Source organism: Psammomys obesus, unplaced genomic scaffold (assembly GCF_907164565.1).
Source record: "Psammomys obesus unplaced genomic scaffold, mPsaObe1.curated_primary_1811, whole genome shotgun sequence".
In the NCBI taxonomy this organism is placed as follows: Eukaryota; Metazoa; Chordata; class Mammalia; order Rodentia; family Muridae; genus Psammomys; species Psammomys obesus.
This window is the reverse complement of record NW_026596101.1, coordinates 20,676,071-20,697,943: the sequence shown is the minus strand read 5'-3', so window position 1 is coordinate 20,697,943 and position 21,873 is coordinate 20,676,071. Positions and strand designations below refer to the sequence as shown.

Here is a 21,873-nt window from a genome sequence, read left to right as displayed (position 1 = left end):
CAGTATGTGTTTGTGTGTAGGTGTACATGGGGAGGCCACATCAGGTGTTTCTCAAGTGCCCTCCACCTTGTTGCTGTTTTATCCACATTTATTTTATTTTATTTTATGTGTGTGTCAGGTGTAGTGATCAAAGTAAAAGCTTTGTGAAAGCTTTGTGACTTTCACAGCTTGCGAATGTCAGTTCTCATCAAACTTAAGTCATGAAGCTTGGGGACCCTGCCTTTACCCCTGACCTACCTTACTAGCCTTACCTTATTCTCTGAGACAGGCTCTGTCACTGAGACCTAGGAATCTCAGATTTCGCTAGGCTGCTTGGCCAGCCACCCCACTCCCCACCCCCCAGGGTTCCACTGTCTCTCTCCCAGCTCTGAGGTTACAAGGTCATTTCATTGCACCTAAAAATTTAAATGTGGGCTCTGGAGACTGACCTCAGGTCCCTGTGCTTGCAGAGACACTTTCCACCTGGGCTGTCTCCCAAACCCTCATTATACACTTTTAAAATCAGATTTGAGCACACAAGATTTTGCCACCTTTGTGTCCCTGATATTCATAACGAAGCCTTCTGACTCATGGCAGGCGCAGTCTGTAGAGACTAACACTCCCGTTTTTATAATGCCACACGAGTGGAGTAGTCCGCACTGCTTGAATTGAAAACATAAATTTTAAAAATGTTTAATTTAGATTTTAAAGTCAGTTATCTTGAAATGTATTTGGAAATCTAGAAAAAGATGATTTCCTTTAAATCTCCAGGAGATTCTCCATTGTTAAGCCTCTGCATCTCAGCTATTGGGTGGTGTGTACCTTTTCAATCTTCTAGCACTTCACACACGCACACCTGTCTAGGGAGGGAGTTAGGGAAAAAAGAGGAACACAAGCTAAACTCTTATCAAGGAATTTCTAAGTAATATCCAAAAGTAGGTCAGAGTTGACCACTGGCAAATAAAGTGGGCTGTGATTTTCCATTACACTGAAATAACGTCAGGGAGATTTTGTTTTAGCAGGGTAAATGAAAGCTTATAAACTCACCCTTTATCTCATCCTGTCACAAGCTACTTGGGGCAAACTGTCACTTCCTGCAGGAAGTGAGGCAAAAAAGGTAAACTCCTTCAACAGAGGCATCTGGAACTTTCATCTGCACTGGGATTTTTGGCTACCTTCTCATGGCCTCCATCACCATTTCCCTGTGGGAAGGTTATTTACCATCTGGGGAAATGAGGGAAAAGTCCTGACAAGAAAGCACTCCTGCAGTTCAGGCTGCCAAAGTCCCTTCCCTGATATCCCATAATCCTCAGGGGCCAAGCAGAGATCCCGAACAGGAATCTGTGGGAAGCTCAGAGTGCTACCTAAAAAAACAAAAACAAAAACTTCAACCTCTAAATGATACCTAATTTGCTTTATATACTTTCTGGACAGTGATGTGTTCTTCACCATGATATGATCAGTTCATTTATGGGAGATAAAAACATTACTATTATATTTAATCATATTTCAGGAAAGTATTTTCTAATCAGGCATGGAGGTGTACTCATGTGTCTCAGTACTCAGGAGATGGGAACTGGATTGCTGTGGGCTTAAGCCACCTTGAGCTACATAGAGAGCTCCTATCTCAGAAATCCGTGGACTGGGATATATTTCAACGGTAGAGCCCTCACCTAGTAGGCAAAAAGTGCTGTGTACAGGCACCAACACGAAAAACGGAGAACAAAACCGTGTCCCGGTATGTTAATAAGTGAGAATCAAGAAAAATGTATCATGTCTGTTTAGGAGTAGATATGGGGACTAGAGATGAAATGATTTTGAGCACTACCAGATGAATTGGCTTTCTACCCTGTAGATCTTTGGAGCTTCACAACGCTGATAGAGTCATGAGCCGCCACATGAGGAAGACTATGTTTGGGAGGGCTCCTCAGATACAGAGGCTGACTAAGGGTTGCTTCAACCGACTAGCGATCCCAAAAACATGCTTTGGGAGAAACTGCTTCGGCGTTTGACCAACCAGTGACCATTCGCTCTCCATTTCCTCAGCTGTGCAAGGCCACAGCTGACTGGCCACATTTTAGCGTGCATTTTGATTAGACCGATAGCCAGGTGGGAAAATGGGGCTGAGCGTCTTCCTTAGGCTTGGTTTGTCTCTCCATATACTTTAGCAGGCGACTTTAATTTTTCCAACAGTCAGTAAAAGCCAGCGAGAGATGAGTCTGAGCACCGACCGAAAGCCACAGTCTTTCACTGACTTTTAGGCACAAGCACGCTCCTGCCTAGTTGTGTGGCTCTAAAGCTAATCCCGAACTCTTTTTCTGTCACTCACTATTGACTTCCTCCTGACTCTGCCCTGCTATGTCTATGAAAAGACAGGGATAAAATCCCCTCGCCATCTTATCTGCAATCAGAACTGCTTTTGTCATTCAACCCTGTGCTTCCGGCTCTTGTCCTCACTTGGCCTCTGTAGTTTACAAAAAAAAAAAAAAAAAAGTTTTTAAAAGTTGATTCTGAGTGGTGAATTTAGAGATGAAAACATTGACCTAGCTATTGATCAGAATAAAAAAAAAATGCAGGCCAGAGCTTTATCTGATATTATGAAACGAATATAAACAAAAGTCAGAGCATGTGTGATTTAATCAGCACATACTCTATGAATGTAAGCTCTGACGCTCACTAGCAGTAAGAGTCTGAGTCAGTCATCTCACAGAGCTGAAGCTTCCTGTGAGGTGAAGAAAACGGGATCCACTCCATGGAGGGATTGAGTGAGGCGAGGTGGGTGCAGTAGCATTTAACACCCGTGAAAGGTACTCAGTAAATGAGCCATTGTAATTATGACTATTGATATCTTTGGCATTTTATTCTCCAAGTAAATTCTCCAAGCAAATTTTGCCTTCTTCCCTTAATTCTCTGCAGTGCTGAAGAGCACACCCAGGGCCTTACGCATGCTGTACCCTGGGCCTTGTTTTTTTGTGAGACAGGGTCTCACTTGTGTAGCTTAGGCCAGCTTTGAACTCTCGATATTCCTGCCCATTCCCCTAATTCCCTCGCAGATGTAAGCCACAGTGCCAAGCTTCAGCTAACTTAAACATCAGCCAATGAGGAGGTAGCCCTCTTTGATACTCTGTGCAACCTGATGTAACACTCTTTCTAGTTGAGCCTACCTTGTCCTGCTTCAGCTTTTAAGGTCTGTATGAACATTATGTTTAACAGCTTCCACTGCAGGAGACACTAGTACCATCACACCCTGAATTGTGGCTCAGAGTGAGATTGCGCAAAGAGAGAAAAAAGTATCTCTCCCCTTTGAAAAGGGTACCTGCTGGGTAAGCTTGGGATAGGATTATTAAATTCCATTTGTTGGTCTTTACGGTCACATTCTGCTTCTTGATACGCTTTGTACAGGCTCATTTTCTTTGCCACAGTAAGAGCAGGATGTTTAATGTTAGAGTTAGCAGGCCTATGCCAACTGCATGTTACCATTCAGGATGTGACTAGTCCCAGTCCGAGTCAGGACTCAGTGGAGAAATAACACATAAAGAGCCCCAGTGTGAAAGAATGGCTGGGACAGGACAGACACTGGGAGAGATTAATTCTCCATATGTGGGATAACAGCACGGGATGCCTGAGTGTCATTCTACAGGGTTAACACAGTACGAATGAAAACAGCTTTCTTCTAGAGTTGAAGCACACAGGCACTCGCATTGGAAGGGCCACATTTAAGCCTCTGCTGCTAGGTTGCCAGTGTGGTCTGAAGAATTTGCATAGCAACACTCAGATTTAATATATATATATAAAATTAAAATCTATGCTATAGTTGCTGTGGTTTGAAAAAGAATGGCTCCCACATGCTCATATTATTTGAATGTTATCATGGAATAGTACTATTTGAGAAGGATTAGGAGGTGTGACTTTTTGGGAGGAAGTATGTCAGTGGAGTTTCAAAAGCCCATGTCCTCCCTCTACACACACACACCCCTTTAAACATCAGTTCTTAGCTACTTCTCCAGAACCATGCTGCCTGTGCCCGCTGCCATGCTCCTGCTGTGATGATAATGGACTAAGCCCCTGAAACTGTAAGCCAGACCCCCACTTGAATGCTTTCTTTTGTAAGAGTTGCCTTGGTCATGCTGTCTCTTCACAGCTGTGGTACAATGACCGCGGCCATAGTAGTATCTCAGAAGTTTATGAACTATTAATTGTATTGATGGTATAATAAAAACATCCTATTAATGTGGGGATATTACACGTAGCTGTTAAAACGTAGTTCTTAGCTTAGTGAGATCCATCTTAAAATGCCAAGGCTGGGCTTAACTCCGTGCAGAACACTTGCCTCAGGTGTACAGTTCTCTAGGTTCAACGTCCAGTACTCTAAAAGCAACAACAACAGACACAATATCCAAACAAAACCTCAGATCATAGAAATCGCTCACGCTACGTAATTACTTGCAGAATGGTAGAAGATGTGGTGATGGCTGGGTTTAAGGCAACCTGAAAATGCTATCTTCCTCAGCTTGTGAATCTTGCATCTCAAGGGTGTTGTGCAAGAATTAGTGACTCCTCAGCTTAACTGCTACTTGCATTTCCACCCCCCACCCCTAGGCCTCCTTGATTCTAACTTAACTCAATTGACTGAAGCAAATAGGTTTATCAGGGCACTACCTAAAATAAAATACTGCCTAATGTTTACCTTATTGTTATTATTTTACTTTTTAACATCTTGCTTTTACAATGACTTGTGTCCATACTTTTTGACAAGCCACTGGCTGAGCTAGCCAGTCGATGACAACAGCTTCAGAGAAAGCGTGGCAGGGTGGAAAGAAGCTGGTTTTGGAGTCAGGGCCTCCGGTCAGGGCTGCAAGATCTATGACATATCTATGACATGCCACCACTGCCCCTCCGACTCCTAGGACAAAACACCGTCAATTGATCATGGCACTTTTTTTCTCTCAGACACACAAGGGAACCCTAGAATCTGTACTCCCGAACCAGGCAGCTAACGCCAGGAAGAGCTGGCATGGTAACGTGGAACTTGAAAATGCTGATGTCTTTCCTTGGCCGCTTGTGAATGGAGAGACTTTATCACGTTTCCGTACTATTCTATGCTGATGAATGGAAAGACCTTATCACATTCCCTTACTATCCTATGCTAATGATCTCTCTTTTGTAAAAGGGCAGAACAGTCACAGACTTGGCAGGCAGGTTATACAATGCAGGCCTCCAACCGTTGGTTACTTAGTATGACTCATTCAACCTCTCAGGCAGTAGAAACGTCTTAGAGTTCCCACCCCTTCTCTGTTTCTTCCATCAGATGCCGCACCTTCTTTAAAGTACAGAACTGTGTGAATACCTAGAGAGTCATATTTGAAGTTTCTTCTCATTGCCTCCATGCTCTACCTTAATGGGTAGTATTTTCTCTCTGTCTCTCTCTGCTGCTTTCTCAGTGTGTGTCTCTGTTTCTCTCCATTTGTCTGTCCCTCTGTGTATGTATGTGTGTGTGTGTGTGTGTATGTGTAAACTTTTGTGCACATAAGAAATCTGTGTGGTGCCCACTCTGACTGCAAAGGGAACACCATGAGGACTCTTACATAAGATATGACCCAGTGGCAAGGCCAAAACCTAATCAGTGAGTTGCGAAGATCAGATGAGAATGTTTTCCGACAAGTGCTATGCTCTGTTAACTATTTTTGATTCTTAGGAGAACTGGAACCAGAGTTATAGATCTTGGCTAAATGATTTCAGAACTGTCTGGAGCTTGTGTGAGGAAAACACTGGAGGGCTAGGAAAAGACTGGCAACTTTTGTCTCCATCTCACACCTCCCAACCCCCGCCACACACACACACACACACACACACACACACACACACACACACACACAGAGAAACTCCCCTTAAGCCAGCTTGAGATACAAGGAAAGCAGAGGCCTACCTCAAGTCACAGTCTGTGCCGCATGCTTCAGTGACGGGTCCTGGCTGGGGCAGCCGGTCACATCTTTGATCAGAAACGGTCAGCTGGTCAGACTCCCTGGTGCAGACAAGTTTTCGTCTCCGCTCCCCTAAGCAAAGAGTAGGGACATTGTGCTGAGGAAAGAACCTACCCTAAATTCCTAAGACCAAGGACTCGCCCAGTTTTTTTTAATAGAAAAAGCTAGCTTCTAAGTATTTTCAGCTGTGTTGGCCATATGACCAGCCACACTTCTCAGTTATATCACAACAGGACAAAGCCAGCTGCCCACAGGCAGCATGTTTACAAATCGGTGTATCCATGTTCTAATAAAACTTTATTAATAACGAAAGGGTGGCCGCTGAATTTGATCCCATTACTACAGTTTGCTGACCCCGATTTAACAAAAGGAAACAAAATTAATGTAAATTAGGGCCAGTAAAGCCAGACGATGGAAAATTAATGCCGCTGCATGGTTTCACATGTGTATTCTAACTCCTTACGAGAAAACGTAGCATGTGACCTGACATGACCCGAATCTTATAAAGTTCAGCTTGACCACCGAATTAACCAGAAAGCTCCAGGTAAACAAGGAGTGAAGATGCATGCAGGTAGAAAGGCTCGAAGGCTGTATGGACATGGCTGTTCTTTTTTAAAAAAATCAGTAAATCAGTAAGTGAATAAGATGGTTCCCCCCACCCAGGTACCCTGAAACCTTGAAAAGCAGAAACTCTTGAGCAGATACCTTGGCAGGGCTTGCTGCATGCTTGCCATGGCCCATGACTGTTCCAGTAAAACTGTTGAGGTTTGTCCTCAATTGGAATATTGAATGAGTACCGCACATCAGGGTTGTACAGCTTTCCCACGGACAGCACCTGCAGCGTGTGGAGAGATTGGGGAGAGGTCCATGGGCCTGCGGCGCCAAGAGGAGGGGAGCCACCGCCCACCAGCCAAGCGTTACCTGGAGGAGAAGTTCTTCCTCGATGCGGTCCGTGCAGTTCAGTCTTTCCACCACGTTGTCGGACCCGCTGTACTCAATCACAGCGCTCCCCACGCGGACCTCCCTTTTGGACATCGAGACGACAAAGTCCCCATTGAGCAGGAACTCACCTTTACTATTTGACAAAGCTGTGGATGAGAAAAGAGGATTGGGTGAGGTGATAATCAAAATCAAAATAAAAAGCAAAAGCAAAAAACAAACAAACAAACAAAAACCCAAACACCCTGCGAATGGCAGGAGCCTGCAGAGAACAGGGATTCTCAGCCAGCCCGTGCTTTCCCTTGTCAAGTAGGTAAGTTCACTCATTCATTCGTTACCCTGTTTACAAATAGAACTGAGATCTGCATAGGCTACAGTTCTTTAACAGCTGGGCCTGTTTTGCTAAACTGCACAAACCTTTTAGTACAGTGAAAATCATTTCACAGCTCAGAACTATAAACCCCCAAGATCCCAACCCTTAGTGGGCCTGTAAAAGATGCTGTTAAAAGAATGAAAGAGTGATTGAATCTGACAGCCCTGAAAGGAGAAAAGAACATTTCCACCCTGATGATTATTCCCTCGGAAGACCATGTCTCACTCACCCTTAGCTCCTGTAGCCCAAGACCTGCCAGCCAAGTGAGATACTAGGTTTTTAATGCACCTCAAAGAAGAAATGAGGTTGTTTCCTTGGTCCCCAGGGTCTTTCTAAAGCAGGTGATGGCATGGTGTGTGTCAACACCACCACTCAGGTCTTTTAAGCTAAGTCACACACTAGCTACCCCAAAAGGGGGTACAAAATGCCACATGCCAGAGTTATAAATTGAACCTCAATCTGGCTTTGTTTGCAAAGAACATGGTTTCTTTCTTCTCTGTCTGTTCCTAGTCTCTTTCCATGGCTTCAGCTGAGCTGGGGAAATGCCCCTCTTCTCTGCATGTTTCTTATCCCGGTTAGCGATGAGCACACAATGAGACAAGACCTCCAATGATGTGAAACCCTTCTTCTGATTTGTTCCTATAAATGGTTTCTCCACAGATTTCTGTAAAGGTATCAGTGAGATGAAATTCTGGCTTTCTCTTGCATTGCATGGATGTGTGATTTCCCACTGCCAGAATTAATCCAAGGCTAAGCCTCCCAGAGGTAAGCAAGTCTCAGAAAAAAAAAATAAAAATAAAAAATAAGGTTACATTTATTCCTGCAGAGATAGAAACATGGCAGGGGCAGTACAACCTGGTTTTAACCCAACAAGAGGTATCTCCGTGGAAGGTGACCTTAGACTGTCAGGCTTTCTGCTTCAGTACCTCGTGAAACAAATCATTTTCCCTAAAACACAGTCTCCTGCTCCACTTCCCGCTAATAAGATTAGGGAAGGTAATTTCCTGGGTTGCTGTCCCTCCTGTCGCAGCCATCAGAAACAGACTGCTACAGAGGTTCCACTAGAAATGTCTTCCTCTTCAAAACATACAGGAAGAGTGTGGGACTTGACCAATCTTTGCACAGCTATGAGGGATAAGGATGAAGGTGGTTTAGGCACAGAACAGCAACCGCTGGGCTCAAACAAACAGGATGGTGGGCTGTAAGGTACCTAAAGTGATCTGTTAGCAGCGCCTTGCTCCAAAACTGGAGTAGCTGTGCATACACACCAGCCTGAAAAAACCACTGTGTGGCCAGGGCTCCAAGGTCTGTTTGCACACTAGATGGCCTGCAACTTGCAATCAATGCTTTCAGACAGGCTTTCGTGAACTGAACAGTGACTTCCCCATACTATCTGTTCCTGATGACAAATCTCTCTTAACTTTCTTTTCATTCCTTCACAAGGAGAACAAGAAATACCCAGTAAAGAAGAGAAGAATGTCGGCAGACTCCGCCTGAGTTTATACACCCGACAAGTGCTGATCAGTATAAACAGAACTGAGCGAGGCCACTACTTGGACAGAGGCTATTTTCCAAAGGAAGATAGAAGAGAACCCTGTTCCTTTGGAATAGAAGAATAGAATGATTCAACATGGCTTTTGGCTCTCAGGAAATTAATTTTTTTTTTTTAGGAAATTAATTTATAAGGGACACTTCATGCCATGCTCTTTAACTTAATTAGGATGAACTCAGGGCATAAAAAGTACTGCATGCTCAAATTTACAACTAGGTATGCGGGGGTAAAAATGCCTGACATATTTAGAGCAATTATAGAATGAGAAATGTGGGATTTCCTAAAAGTATCTTGAAAGCAGTTTCCAGAAGCCTGTTAATTATGTTTTCAATTCATGTGTGTGTGTGCGTGTGTGTGTCACTGAACCTAGAGCCCAGTAAATGTTCAATTGTAAACACATGGTTCATGACTGAGCTGCTACCCAGTCCTGTTCATTTTCTTGTAAAGCTACCACTCAATTTAAAACTTGGTGTTAAAAAGCAGATGCAGCTGTTTAGTAATTAATTACAAATAAGGCTTTAGAGCCTTTTGAGGAAGATGAACCTTTATCTCCAAGAGAATTCCATTTTCTATGAAGCGCCAGCAATGGCTATTGAGCAGTCCAGCAAATGTTTGCCCGGAGCTTCTTTGCACACTGTATCAGGAGCTAAAGGTGCAGGCAACAGCCCTGACCTCAAACTACTGGGACTGTGTGGATGAATAAGTAACAAATCCTATCTCTATGGCGGCAACTGCCTCCTTCCTATTCCTTAGGTCCAAACCTGAGAACTGTTGACTCCTTTTGACTCTAAAGACAGCTTTGACCTTTGCGTTTCTCACTTTTCTCCCCTCTCTCCCTCTCTCTTTCTCATTCTTTCCTTTTCCTTCTTTCTTTCTATGATGTGTCTCAGGCTAGCCTTAAACTCATTATGTAGTTGAAGTAACCTTTTGGAATTGTGTTCCTCCTGACCGTATCTCCTGAGTACTGGCATTACAGGTGGGTGCCATCATGTTCTGTTCGTGGGGTGCAAGGGACTAAACCCAGAGCTAACCACACTCAATCCATCAACAAATCAAGATGGCTCCAAACTGAAAAAAGAGACCCTGAGCAATTGTCGTCACCTCCAGCATTCCTCTCTAGAGCACCTTTATCAAGTCTTTATTTTCCCTTTTTAAACATTTTTGGGACAAAGTCTCTCTACATAGCTCAGAGCGGCCTCAAATTCATCATGACCCTGCCCCAGCCTCTGTGCTGGAGTTAAGGGTCTGTACCACCACGTTAAACTTCTTTTGGCTTCTTTTTTTAAGATTTATTTATTTATTATTTATACAGTGTTCTGCCTGCATAACAAAAGAGGGGCACCAGATCTCATTCTAGATGGTTGTGAGCCACCATGTGGTTCCTGGGAATTGAACTCAGGACCTTTGGAAGAGCAGACAGTGCTTTAACCTCTGAGCTATCTCTCCTTGGATTCTTGATATAACTTCCTAGCCAGTGTTGCTCTTCCCCCCAGCGATGCTCAAGATAACAGCTTAATGTTCCTTTGAAAATGTCCAGCAGCAGCAACTCAAAACCACCAGTAGCTTCCTGTGCCTCTCAGAGTTTACAACAAAGTCTTTACCATAGTTACATGGTTCAATGTGCTCTCTTCCTAAAGATCATAGTAGATCTCTTAGATCCTATTAGATGCCGTTAAGATCTAAGACTCTCCACCAGCACTCAGCCATGGGCACACAGACCTTCTGCTGTATACTCAATCCCACTTCAAAGACTTTACAAAGAGGGGCTGGGAAGTGGTTTAATGAGTCAGAACGCTGGCTGCACAAGTGCTCAGGACCTGAGAACAACCTGCCTCCCCAGATAAGAAGGTGTGTATGTGGCTATACAGGCTTGTAAGCTTAGACAATATGATAGGCAGGTACAGAAAGATCATTTGCTGGTCCTCAGCCTAACCATGGGTTCAGTGAGAGCCTTGATTTAAAAGTAATAAGAGCAACTGAGCAGGTTAGGTGATACAATCTTCTGTGTGTATGAACACACATATACGCCACCCCCACCACACACAAACACACAAACACAGAGGGTGGGGGCTGGGAGAGACCTCACAAAGACTCCCTCTGCCTAGAATGACTTTCTTTACTGGTCTGTCCCTGTACTGTAAATGTTTCAACTCCACCTCATTTTTTGGAATCCACTTTCTGTGTGCTGCTCAGATTTCTAATACCATTTACCATCTTCTTCTGGTATGGACCATATTAATTACGTTACTTTATTGTCTCTATTGGCCCCTGAAGAGAAGGCTTCAAGAATATACAGTTCTGTAATTTTAGCCTGCTTTGTTGTGTTGAAAGTAATGCTGGTTCAAAATAAACAAGTGATTATAGGAAGGAATGGTGACATAGCAGAAGATGCTGTAGCAGAGTCACACATAAGTTAGCATGACTAGCATGCCTGGCTATGAATGCATGAGTTCCTGCACACATTTCAAAATACAGATGTAAGTTCTAATTTGATTCAACAAATATTCATTAACGAGCTCAGCATGTCCAAATGCTTGGATTAGCCCTCTATAGGCTTCGTTCAGATAGATAAATAGAATTCTAAATACATTTTAAGAGAAACAGTAAATCAATTTCTTTCTTTCTTTTTTTTTTTAAACAAGAAATTGACTACTCTGCAAGACAGCCTTGATTTCTTCTAGAGCCAAGTGCCAGCCATGGCCAAGCTTTGAGGCAGAAAGAGGAGCCTAGTTATACAAGGTGACCTGCCAAATCCCCTTCAGTCATTCTGTTGTTCCCCATACCCTTCATTCACAGGACAGCGGGCAAATTTCGAACTCATTTAAGATGATTTGAAGAAGGCTACTAAAAAATCGACAGAGGTCTTTGTTGTGATGTGGTTTAAAAATGAGGAATATATATGAACTATTTATGTGGTTAAGACTAAGAAAAAATATAAATTTGTGTGCTTAGATATAAAAAAATATGTGATTAGTTTTAAAGGAAAAAAAATGAAGAGCCTATAATATAGCAAAGTAGGCTGATTTTTGCAATGATGGCTTAAAAAAAATGAATGCCAGTATAGACTCTTTTGGAAAGAAGAAATGGAGACACATGCCAGGCATAATAAAATACTGAATGGTCCTACAAAATGTCTGCTCCTGGCTAGAGCTGATAACATAGAAATTCAGTCAATTAATGCTTCTAAAACATTTGCAAGTCAGTTACTCATGAGGCAGATGTTTTAAAAGCACTCCATGAGATCCATGATGCTACGCTAACCCCAGAGAACATTTATAAGATCTGGAGCAAATCCCTTTCTATTGAATACTGCAGCAACATAACCCTGGAGTCAATATTCTGAGGGGGTGCTCAGGAGAAGAGGCAAAATAATAAGTTTCAAGATCATCTTCTTTTACAGAAGGAAGCGTGTGGTGTACAACAGAGGGAGAAAGTAGTGAGTACTTCCGCTGCTCCAGGAAGAGACCCAGGGTCTGTGTAAATGGCAAGGATGGTGCTTTTACCTAAGTAGTTGTCATCCTCAGATTTCCCTGAGAAGCTGTGCTGCCTCACATCAAGGCTGGTAGCACCAGCTGGAATTCGGACAACGGTATTGTAACCTGCAAAGATTTTGGCAGAAAATCAGTGTTCTGCTGAACATTTCACATTCTCTAAGGACAGAATAAAAGGAAGACAATTACCACTATTAGATGCTTTATAGCCAGATTAATAATACACATAACAAGGCTGATTTTGCCCTTCACATTAATGATTTTCTGTATTACGCGAAGTTAACAATTCATGTTTAAACATTTTCTTCCCCCTGATTCTTAGGAGCAGATTCTTACCATAATGGACTGTGTTAAATGTTCCTGCCACTGTTTTGCATGAAGAATTATCGCCACCACAAATCCCACATTTATCTTTCCGGGCTTTTGAGTTTAAAATATGATCACATCCAGCTTGCTTTTAAAAAGAAAACAATTGAAATAAGTACTAAGTACTATAGAGATAATAAAATGGCAAGTTGTGCATTCCTGTCAGTGACATGAATATAAAAATCACAAGGAAGTCATTTCTTTAAAACTTGCAAAGGTTGAAAACTCAATTGCCCATAGTTTGCCATTAAGATGTAGTCACTGGACCTGCAATCACCTGGTGCCCTTGATGCTGTCGGTATATTGAACCTCTAGACAGTGGTTTTCAACCTGTGGCTTACAATCCTTTTGGGGTTGACCAACCTTTTCACAGGGGTCACCTGAGACCATTGGAAAACATAGATATTTACATCATGACTCATACCCATACCAAACCTACGGTCATGAAGTAGCAACAAAAATAATTTTATGGTTGGGGTCACCACAACTTGAGGGACTACATTAAAAGGTTGCAGCATGAGGAAGGTTGAGAACCACTGAGTTTCCCAGGTGCTTCATGCCCTGATTAAAGTTTGAGATGTAATGTCTATGAATAAGCAGAGTAAATGAGAAAAAACTGCCCAGCAATGAAAACTAAAGACGAACAGTGATGTTGGTGTCACAGCAGAGAACTCCTGCACAACTTAAGGGTCAAGATGATTGTCATTCTGTCTACTGCTGATGTTTAGAATCAGAATTCCAGTGTTGAAATGTTCCAAATTATCAGGAGAAATTGGGAGTCTGTTGTGCTGTGCAGTCCCCAAGGTTGAAATAGCTTCTCAGCATACCTGGCAAAGTATGACATGGCAGCTTGTATACCTAGCAGAGCAATGAAGAGGCATGCGCTGAGTGCCAGGGAGGACCCTGGCAACAGCCAAGCCTGCAGAAGAGAGTCCTCTTCTCATCTGTTGTTCCTTAGTGTGCACTTCTCTTCGAGAAACTCAACCCACTGCAGGTGAGGAGAATGACCAAAGAATCTACACTGTTGGTGCCAACTGAGTGGTAGGTAAAGCTCTTCGGCATTATTTCTTTTTACATATTTATTTGCTTTTATGAACGTAAATGTTCTTCCCGCAGACGTATATGAACCACATGCGGCATGTCTTCAGAGGTCAGAGGAAACATCAGATCCTCTTGGAAATTGGATTTAGTGATGGGTGTCAAGTACCATGCTCATGCTGGGATCTCTACCCAAGTCCCCTGCAAGAGCATCGAATGTTCTTTAACCGTGGAGCCATCTCTCAGGACCCCGAGGCGATCTTTCAATCAAACCTGATCCACTAGTAGCTCCCGTTGGCTTGTGGGCCACATATAGTGAACATATTCATCAGTTTAGAGCTTGATTGAGCTACCAATGGTTTCTGATTAATGAAAACACAAAATAGCAGCATGGACCTGAGAAATCAGTCAGACTCTTAGCACGCTGTCAGGGGTTCACTTTTCAACACTAATGGGCAGTGGTGGTTTGGGTGAGGCAATTGTAGTCAAAATAACAAAGAGATATCTGATGAAGGCTAGCTCTTCCTCCTTCCATTTTTCTGGATTACAGGCAACTCAATCTAGAAACATGTCTATTAGGAAGCTCTTGGGTTTAATCTTAAGCATTCAGTTATGGTAAAGGTGTGTGTGTTTGTGTGTGTGTGTGTAAATTGGTATAAAAATATCCAAGAAGAACTTTTGCATAGATCTCTATAAAGACTGAAAACATCAAGAAAAATCTAGAATAGTGGTTCTCAAATTTTTGTCTAACATGTATCAGAATCGCACACTGATAGATGCTAATGGCATGACCACACTTTGAGAAACACTGCCTAGGAGTTAGTGCATAGACAGAAGTAGCTGTCATTCTGTTAAGGGAGCCACAGATTAATTTGGTAACAGGATAGCTCAACGAAGAAAATGTCCCATGGACTCACCCGGCAAAGGCCTTGGACGCAGATGTCATTTGTGTCCTGGCCACAGGGGGTTCCATCGATCACTCTGTCCCTGAGCTGGTAGTAAGCTGTGTTTCCCGCCACTCTGCAGAACAGCTTGCATCGGTCCTTCATCAAAACTAAAGAGGAAGATGGTGACGCACTGTGAGGTCCCTGCCTGGAGCGACTGCCAGCCCATCAGCCACACACTCCAGCCCCGGGAGCACTTACTTCCGCTGTACTTAGGGACCCAGCGCACGCTGGGCAGCAGGCCATTGATGTTAAAGTGCTTGCCATCAAAGTGAGCACACTGCTCCTCCCGGAAGTCTCGCCTCTGCTTCAGGCACGGCTCGGTGTTGCAGGATTTGAACTTCATTCTCCTCCCCACGCAGTACTTCCCACCATTTTTCGGCCTGGGAAAATGAGAAACAACAGACGCGATGTATTGAGACCTGTTACGACTTGCTGGGTCTTAAGGAAGGAACTTTGAGTTAACAAATGACAAGGGAGAAGAACCTAGCTCCAGATTCCAGGTTTGCAGCCTGCCTCTCTTCAACAACTCTGGGTCTGGCTTCACTGTCTGCCTTTCACTCCAGTGAGTGTCCAGTTACATAAATTGGTCAACAACTCTGGGTCTGGCTTCACTGTCTGCCTTTCACTCCAGTGAGTGTCCAGTTACATAAATTGGTCAGACTTTGCCTCAGCATTTACAGCTGTGAAATGGGGTGTGGCCATTTAAGTCTGGATTTTGTGGTTGTTTTCTTTGAGACTAGGTCTCACGGAAAACTCCCTCTAAACTTGAGGGTGACTTTGAACTCCTAATCCTCCTACCTCCAGCTCCAGAGTGCTGCGGTTACCAGCATGCATCACCATACCTAGGTTTTTGGAAACCTGCCTTGAGGATAGTATGGCAAGTACGAAACAGAAAGCCTGATCCCATGGGGTTGGTTCGGTCCCCTTCTCTCCAGTGACTGCAGTCCTTCTAAGAATTTTATAGGAAAAGGTAAGCCCTCCCACAAGCGTGTCTCCTGTCTGTCCTCTATACCGTGGCCCCCTCCCAGGAAACCACAGGAACACTGTCCCTTCCAGCGCTACTCATTCTGTCTTTCCCCATCTTCTTTGCAACGACTCTTCTTTTGGTTTGGTTTCTAAAATAGAATGACACACATGCCGTATGATCACACTTTGACCCATTTCACAGGAGAAGAAGAAAGCACCCTAGTTTCCTTACCTCCATGTCGCTCAAGCAGGGTACACTCTGGGGAAACACCGCAGTGCAAATTCATTCTCGGCGTGCAACTTTGCACATGTCTTTTCCAGATGTGACCCGGAGTATAAATTACACAACACATCCCCCAGCTATCAGCAGCTGGCCAGATTCATCACAGAGGTAGGGAAGGCCCCAGAACCCAGCCACAAACACTCGAACAGCTCCCGGTACACACCAGTATCTCAGAACGCCATGGGACTCCAAGAGGAAATTCATATATATATATATATATATATATATATATATATATATATGAATTTCTATTTGTCTCGGTGAGTTATTCGGAGTAATCCTAACTAAAAGAAACAACTTTTGTCTTGTTCTTTTAAGCAGACATTTTAGGGACTGGGAAACGTATCGGTGATGACCAGAAGGAGGCCAAGGAGGCTGTGGGTGGCACGGTTGGTCCTGGTGTCCAGTCTTGCCCTCTCCTGCTGTGCCCTGAGCTCCAGTTTCCCCTTCTTTAAAGTGAGCGCACATGGCCTGGTACAGCGATGCTTGTCTCTGCATATCAGACTCAGTCTGTGACTTTGTTTCTTGTGTGAAGGCAGATTATAATTTGCTCCTTAACTCTGCATATGGCTTTAATGAATGTAAAGTGCCCTTTTGAGCTATATGTCTCCTAGACAATGTGGTTTCTATCTGATTTGTGTGTACCATATAATATGGAAATCTATAGCCATAAACCTTCCAGACTGGAAAACATTCATCTCATAATTAAAAAATTTGTTTGGATATGACTGTGTTCCCCCCCCCACACACACACATAGGCAAATGCTGAAACTATAGGAAATTCAGCTTTGAAAATACTGTTAGTCATCTCTCCCAACTAAGAAGATCTTTTAAGGACACTTTGCGCCAAGCAGGAATGGAAAAGACTTCAGGAAGCTGGGAGATTAATTATCGCTCTGTGCGACCAGCTTAGGTCATTCCTTCAAGTACATGCCACACAATCCAGCCCATTAAATTTGGGATTGCACATCCTCAAGGTCAGGAAGGAGTTTTTGCAAACACCATCACGGGTGCGCTCCACTCTTAAAGAGAGCTGAGTTTTTGTCTACAAATCGCCTGACACAGAAATATCAATGTTTATTTACACAAATTAGCGCAATCAGGGTTGGGTTAGCCCAAGAATTTCTCCACAGAAATAGTGAGATGGGCTGGCTCCTGGGCTTCCAGGCCATCAGAAGAGGCTGATGGTTAAACGCAGGGAAAAAGTTGGGGAGTTCAGTCCACCTTTATCGATCCTTTCTAATGGGGTACACTAGGGAATGGATGTCCGTGTTGCTTCAATAGTTAATGGCTCTTCTGTGGTAACTGGCTCTCAACATGTTGAAAATAGTTCATTCTAAGCAATGCTTCAACAAACTGGGAGGGGGTGGTGGCAACTACTCAGCTTGGTGAGTTCTTGCCACTGAGTCTGACAATCTGAGTTTGATCCCTGATGTAAGAAAAGAATGGATGCCCTCAGGTCATTCTGTGACACCACCCCCCACCACACACACATATGTGCTCTTACACACACATGTGTGAGAGAGTAAGCACAAGAGAGTAAATATATGTAAAAATTTAAACCCTTCTGTTGCATCTGTACGCACAAACATAACATTTAGAATTTTTTCATGAAATATTTGTCCTGATTTTTAAAAGTAAGGTTTTTCTAAGCAGTTTCTGTCGTAAGAGCTGAGTGGGAAATACCTAGTTCATAGTTTTTTTTGTTTTTTTTCCCAAACCGACAAATTCTTTACTGCTTTGAAATTTAACCTTTTTTTTTTCTTTTAATTTAAAAGCAAAATAGAAGCACCAAGGAAGGATAACTGTATGGCTCTCTTCATTAAGTATTCATTTTGATTTGTTTCTCTTTCCTGTTTGGAAGACTGAATGGGTTCTCGATAGGCCATCGGGAATCCTGGGGCCAAATCTGCAAACAAAATAACCAGGGTAGGACCTGGAGGCCTGATGGTGCCTCCTCCTGCCCCACTTAGTGCTTCATGCAGCAGCCTGTACTTGTGGCCTTCCTCCTTTCTTATCAATCTATCCTTTCTCTCTGAGTATGCTACCCCAAACTCTAGGGTGCAATGACCTACGCCTGATGGTTAAGAGCAGCCAATGCAAAAGCATCAGTTGTTTGGCAGACAAACTTAATGAGTCGCAGCAGATCTGGAAAGAAAAAAGAATGCCGTGGAATTAAAGTGCCCGGGGGTCCCTCGGGTCTCGAGGCCCTGGAAGTCCACCAGCTCTCTCTTCCTCAGCCCCTAGCTGAGGAATTCCTCATGAGTACTTTCCCGTCCCGCTGCACCAGAGATGACAGCAATACACTCTGGAACTTACTCTGGTCGGTTGCACTCTCTGATGGCTGTTTTGATGCCTCCTCCACATGTTCTTGAGCAGGTTCCAAAGTGGCTCCAACTTCCCCAGGATCCGTCAATCGAGGGGGCCTCCATTTCTTTGGGAACACAAAATCCAAACTTGCAGTGCTGTATTTAATAAGGGCAACAGTGAGGGAGAGCTTGGTGCTGTGAGTCATCATAGGACCAGCTGTCCGCAGAAATACATCACACTTTTAAGTCTCCCCGCCCCGCCCCGCCCCACCATGTGCTGGCTTGAAACACTGCAAATTTGCTCTTTCTAGAGCAATGGATACTGCAGGCATTTTAATATCATGGTCATTGATCTCAGGCGGTGTTTGCATATACAGCTTACTCTAAAACATACAGGCCAGTGAGTGGCTGACTCTGTGCTGAATTGGGTAGCTCGAATGGCCAGCTTTAAACTGCTCAGTTAGCCTGTGTACTTGGAAGAATAAGGAGCCCAAATGCGGCACGAACTGCAGACAGGGGTCAAAATGAATTAGAGAATTTGCAGAGTGAATCTCTATTAGCAAGGCTTCGTGACTCCGCAATGTTGCTAAAACCAAAAGCTTTATTAACAGCCCTGGTATGAAATCTCCAATTTCGATTACAGTGAGGAGGGGGAGTTAGCTACTTAAGTCTTATAAACCCACTCCTGAGAAGGCACTTAGGATCAGACTAAAGCAAAGAGACAGATTACAGAGAGTCCTAAGCTTTATTACTTTTTTTTCCCTGATGGTTTCAGACTTTCCACTTTGGAGAAGAAAAAAGGCTGTGTTATGTTAAGAATAATGATAATAATAAAACACAATAACCAACCCCTCAGCAAGACAGGAAGCGGAGGAGCTCACTTCAACTCTCCACTATTGTTTGTGTGTGACACAAAGCCCAGGCACCTGAGCAGAGGAAAAAAGAGGTGGTAGCAGCCACAACCACAAGAGGGTGATCTCTGCGGCTCTCTTGAATCTCTGAAGTGCAGCAGTGGATCTGGGCTGTTGTGATGTCTCTTTGTGGGAACAGCAGAAGAGCAGGAGTGATGTGAGAATTACAGGATGGTGAGGAGGCCAGGGTGCTTTGCAGAGGCAAACAAGAGACAGGTAAAGGACACAGAAGGAAGGGTCATCCCTCCTAGGAAAGAAAGGCTTGGTGGGAGATGGAAGAGAACAATCTTGGGCTATCCTTGTCTCTTCCTCTGTACCCATCTTTTCACAGCATCTTAGAAAGGTATATCTGACATGGGTGCTGGGAACCTGACTCAGGCCCTTTGCAAGTACAGTATATGCTCTACACCATTGAGCCATTTCTCTAGCTCTCTGTGTAGATCAGGCTGCCCTTGAACTCATAGAGATCCACTTGCTTCGGAATCTTGACTTCTGGTATTAAAGATAGCACTACAATGTCCAGAGTGTAAAATTTTTGATCATCTTTTCCCATAACTTGTCTTTAGAACCTACTTTGCATATAAGTGCTATCACAGACCACAGTGACCTTTCAAATGCTCAAGAAGCCACATGTGGTGGGTGGCTGTCCTGGACAGCATTAGAAGCGGGTTGAGCAGGCTATGAGGAGCAAGCCAATAAGCAGCACTTCTCCACGGTTCCTGTTTTAATTCCTGCTTCCAGTTTCTTGCCCTAATTGAGTTCCTGCCTTTGCTTCCCTCAGTGAAGGAGTGTGATCTTAGCCTGTGAGCCAAACAAACCCTTCTCTCCCCAGGTCAACTGCAGAAATCTAAGACAAATACCAAGTATTAAATGGCTAGTGGATTGCATTGAAATCGGATCAGACTTTTGGTGTATATGTGTCTTTGTGTAAGCATGGAGTGGTATGCATATTTGCCCGTGCGTGCATGTACAGAGGTGAGGCCAGAAGAGGAAGTGGCTGTCTTCCTGTATCACTCCCCACCTTATTCCTTCGAGACAGTGTCTCTCATCAATCTGGCTAGGCTGATTCCCAGCAAGCCCTGGAGATCCTCCTGTCTCGTCCTGTGATGCTGTGGTTATAGACCAGTGTGTGGCCATGCATACATGGTGTTTACATGAGTGCTAGGATTTAATCTCAGGTTTTCAGGCTTGCGCAGTAATCACTCTTACCCACTACGTCATCTTCTGCTCCAGCCTTTTTTTTTTTTTTAACAGAGTCTAAAACCACTCATATGATCTTTCTCATGCATGCACCTTTCTAAGAGGCAGAGAGGGGATGTGGAGGCCAAGTGTGTTCTAAAAACTCTTGCAACAGGAAGAGTTTCAAACTTCAGTCTCACCAACAGGATTGAAATGAGAGTGTTCGTGGGCTTTACAAGAGGATGAAGAAAAGAAAAAGGCATTAGTGAATCATTCATCAAAATATCACTGTATTAGAAGTCTAGCTCAAAATAGATGACTGCTGAATGAGCAGGACAGAAAGAGTGGAAAGAGGAAAAAGGCCCTGGGACAAAGATAGTGGGAATGAGCTAGTAAGTGGAGAAAAGGGATACACTGTCAAATCTGAGCAACCAACACGAAACAAACAAACAACAAAATAATAAAAACTTCTATGCCAACACAAACATCTCCTTCGGTATCTATAAAATGTGTGCAGATTCTGAACAATATGAAGAATGTGCATAGCTATAGATATATCTAATCTATATCTATATTTAATAAGAACCGTTAGACCAGGCCAAAGTTCTAAGACACAATTAAGAATGTGACTCACTTTCTCAGTAAGTGCACAGTCATTTTCCTAAAACTAGTTGACAGTGGTCTACGCCTATTCTTTGGAAGGCTTGAACTCCGTTCTCCAGCTGAATTCATTAACATTGAAAACAGGGTCTTCTGGAAGGTTCCCAAAGATCCCCTCCCCCATCAGAAGCTAAGAGAGCACCCTGAAGTAGAGTCCCTTCATAACAGTTTCACGAAATACAAGTGACTTCATCGTATTCTTGGGAGTGCTCCTTTGTGTTGCTTTTCCCAGCAGTAACAAGTGTCAAAGACGGACACAGTGAGTGGGTGCAGCAGACAGATGAAGAACCACAATATAACATCGGTATTCCTTTTTTGCTGAGATCAGTCTATCTGAGCGATACCATTGGCTGGCTCTACCCTGTTCAGGTAAGCAAGCTGTCAGGTAAGAGTCAATGCTCATTGTTCTGTGGTATCAACAGGTAGCAGCTCCTGAGTTACTGTGTTTAGATTGACTTGGAAATCACATCTTGATCGTATAGGAATGACTGTGGTGTTCAATCATTAATGACTGCAGTGGAAACTCATGGTCTGGCACCCACAGAAACACTAAGTTTATTTTGTTTTGCTTATTTATTTTATGTGCACCGATGTCTTGTCCACATATGTCTGTATATCACTTATGAGTGACAGACAGTAATGAGCCATCATGTGGGTACTGGGAACTGAACCCCGGTTTTCTGGAAGGGCAGTCAGTGCTCTCAACCACTAAGCCATCCCTCTACTGTGACATAATAAGTTAAATGCGTCGCAAGAAATTCAAAATTCAACTTTTGAACAAAAAGATCTTTCTCTCTCTTTCTTTCTTTCTTTCTTTCTTTCTTTCTTTCTTTCTTTCTTTCCTTTCTTTCTTTTCTTTCTTTCTTTCTTTCTTTCTTTCTTTCTTTCTTTCTTTCTTT

At 43.4% G+C, this 21,873-nt stretch overlaps 1 protein-coding gene across 1 annotated transcript in view; it reads right to left on the bottom strand.

Annotated features, from left to right (window-relative positions):
• Adamts9 (ADAM metallopeptidase with thrombospondin type 1 motif 9) overlaps positions 1-21,873 on the bottom strand; it is a 161,981-nt gene that overhangs the window by 98,890 nt on the left and 41,218 nt on the right. Inside the window, exons 12-19 of the mRNA XM_055628553.1 lie at positions 18,235-18,380; positions 14,865-15,046; positions 14,637-14,773; positions 12,652-12,769; positions 12,328-12,423; positions 6,882-7,048; positions 6,666-6,795; positions 5,906-6,032 (exon numbers count right to left, since the gene is read on the bottom strand). Coding sequence (XP_055484528.1) covers positions 5,906-6,032; positions 6,666-6,795; positions 6,882-7,048; positions 12,328-12,423; positions 12,652-12,769; positions 14,637-14,773; positions 14,865-15,046; positions 18,235-18,380 — 1,103 coding nt within the window. The remainder of the gene's footprint in view (positions 1-5,905; positions 6,033-6,665; positions 6,796-6,881; positions 7,049-12,327; positions 12,424-12,651; positions 12,770-14,636; positions 14,774-14,864; positions 15,047-18,234; positions 18,381-21,873) is intronic.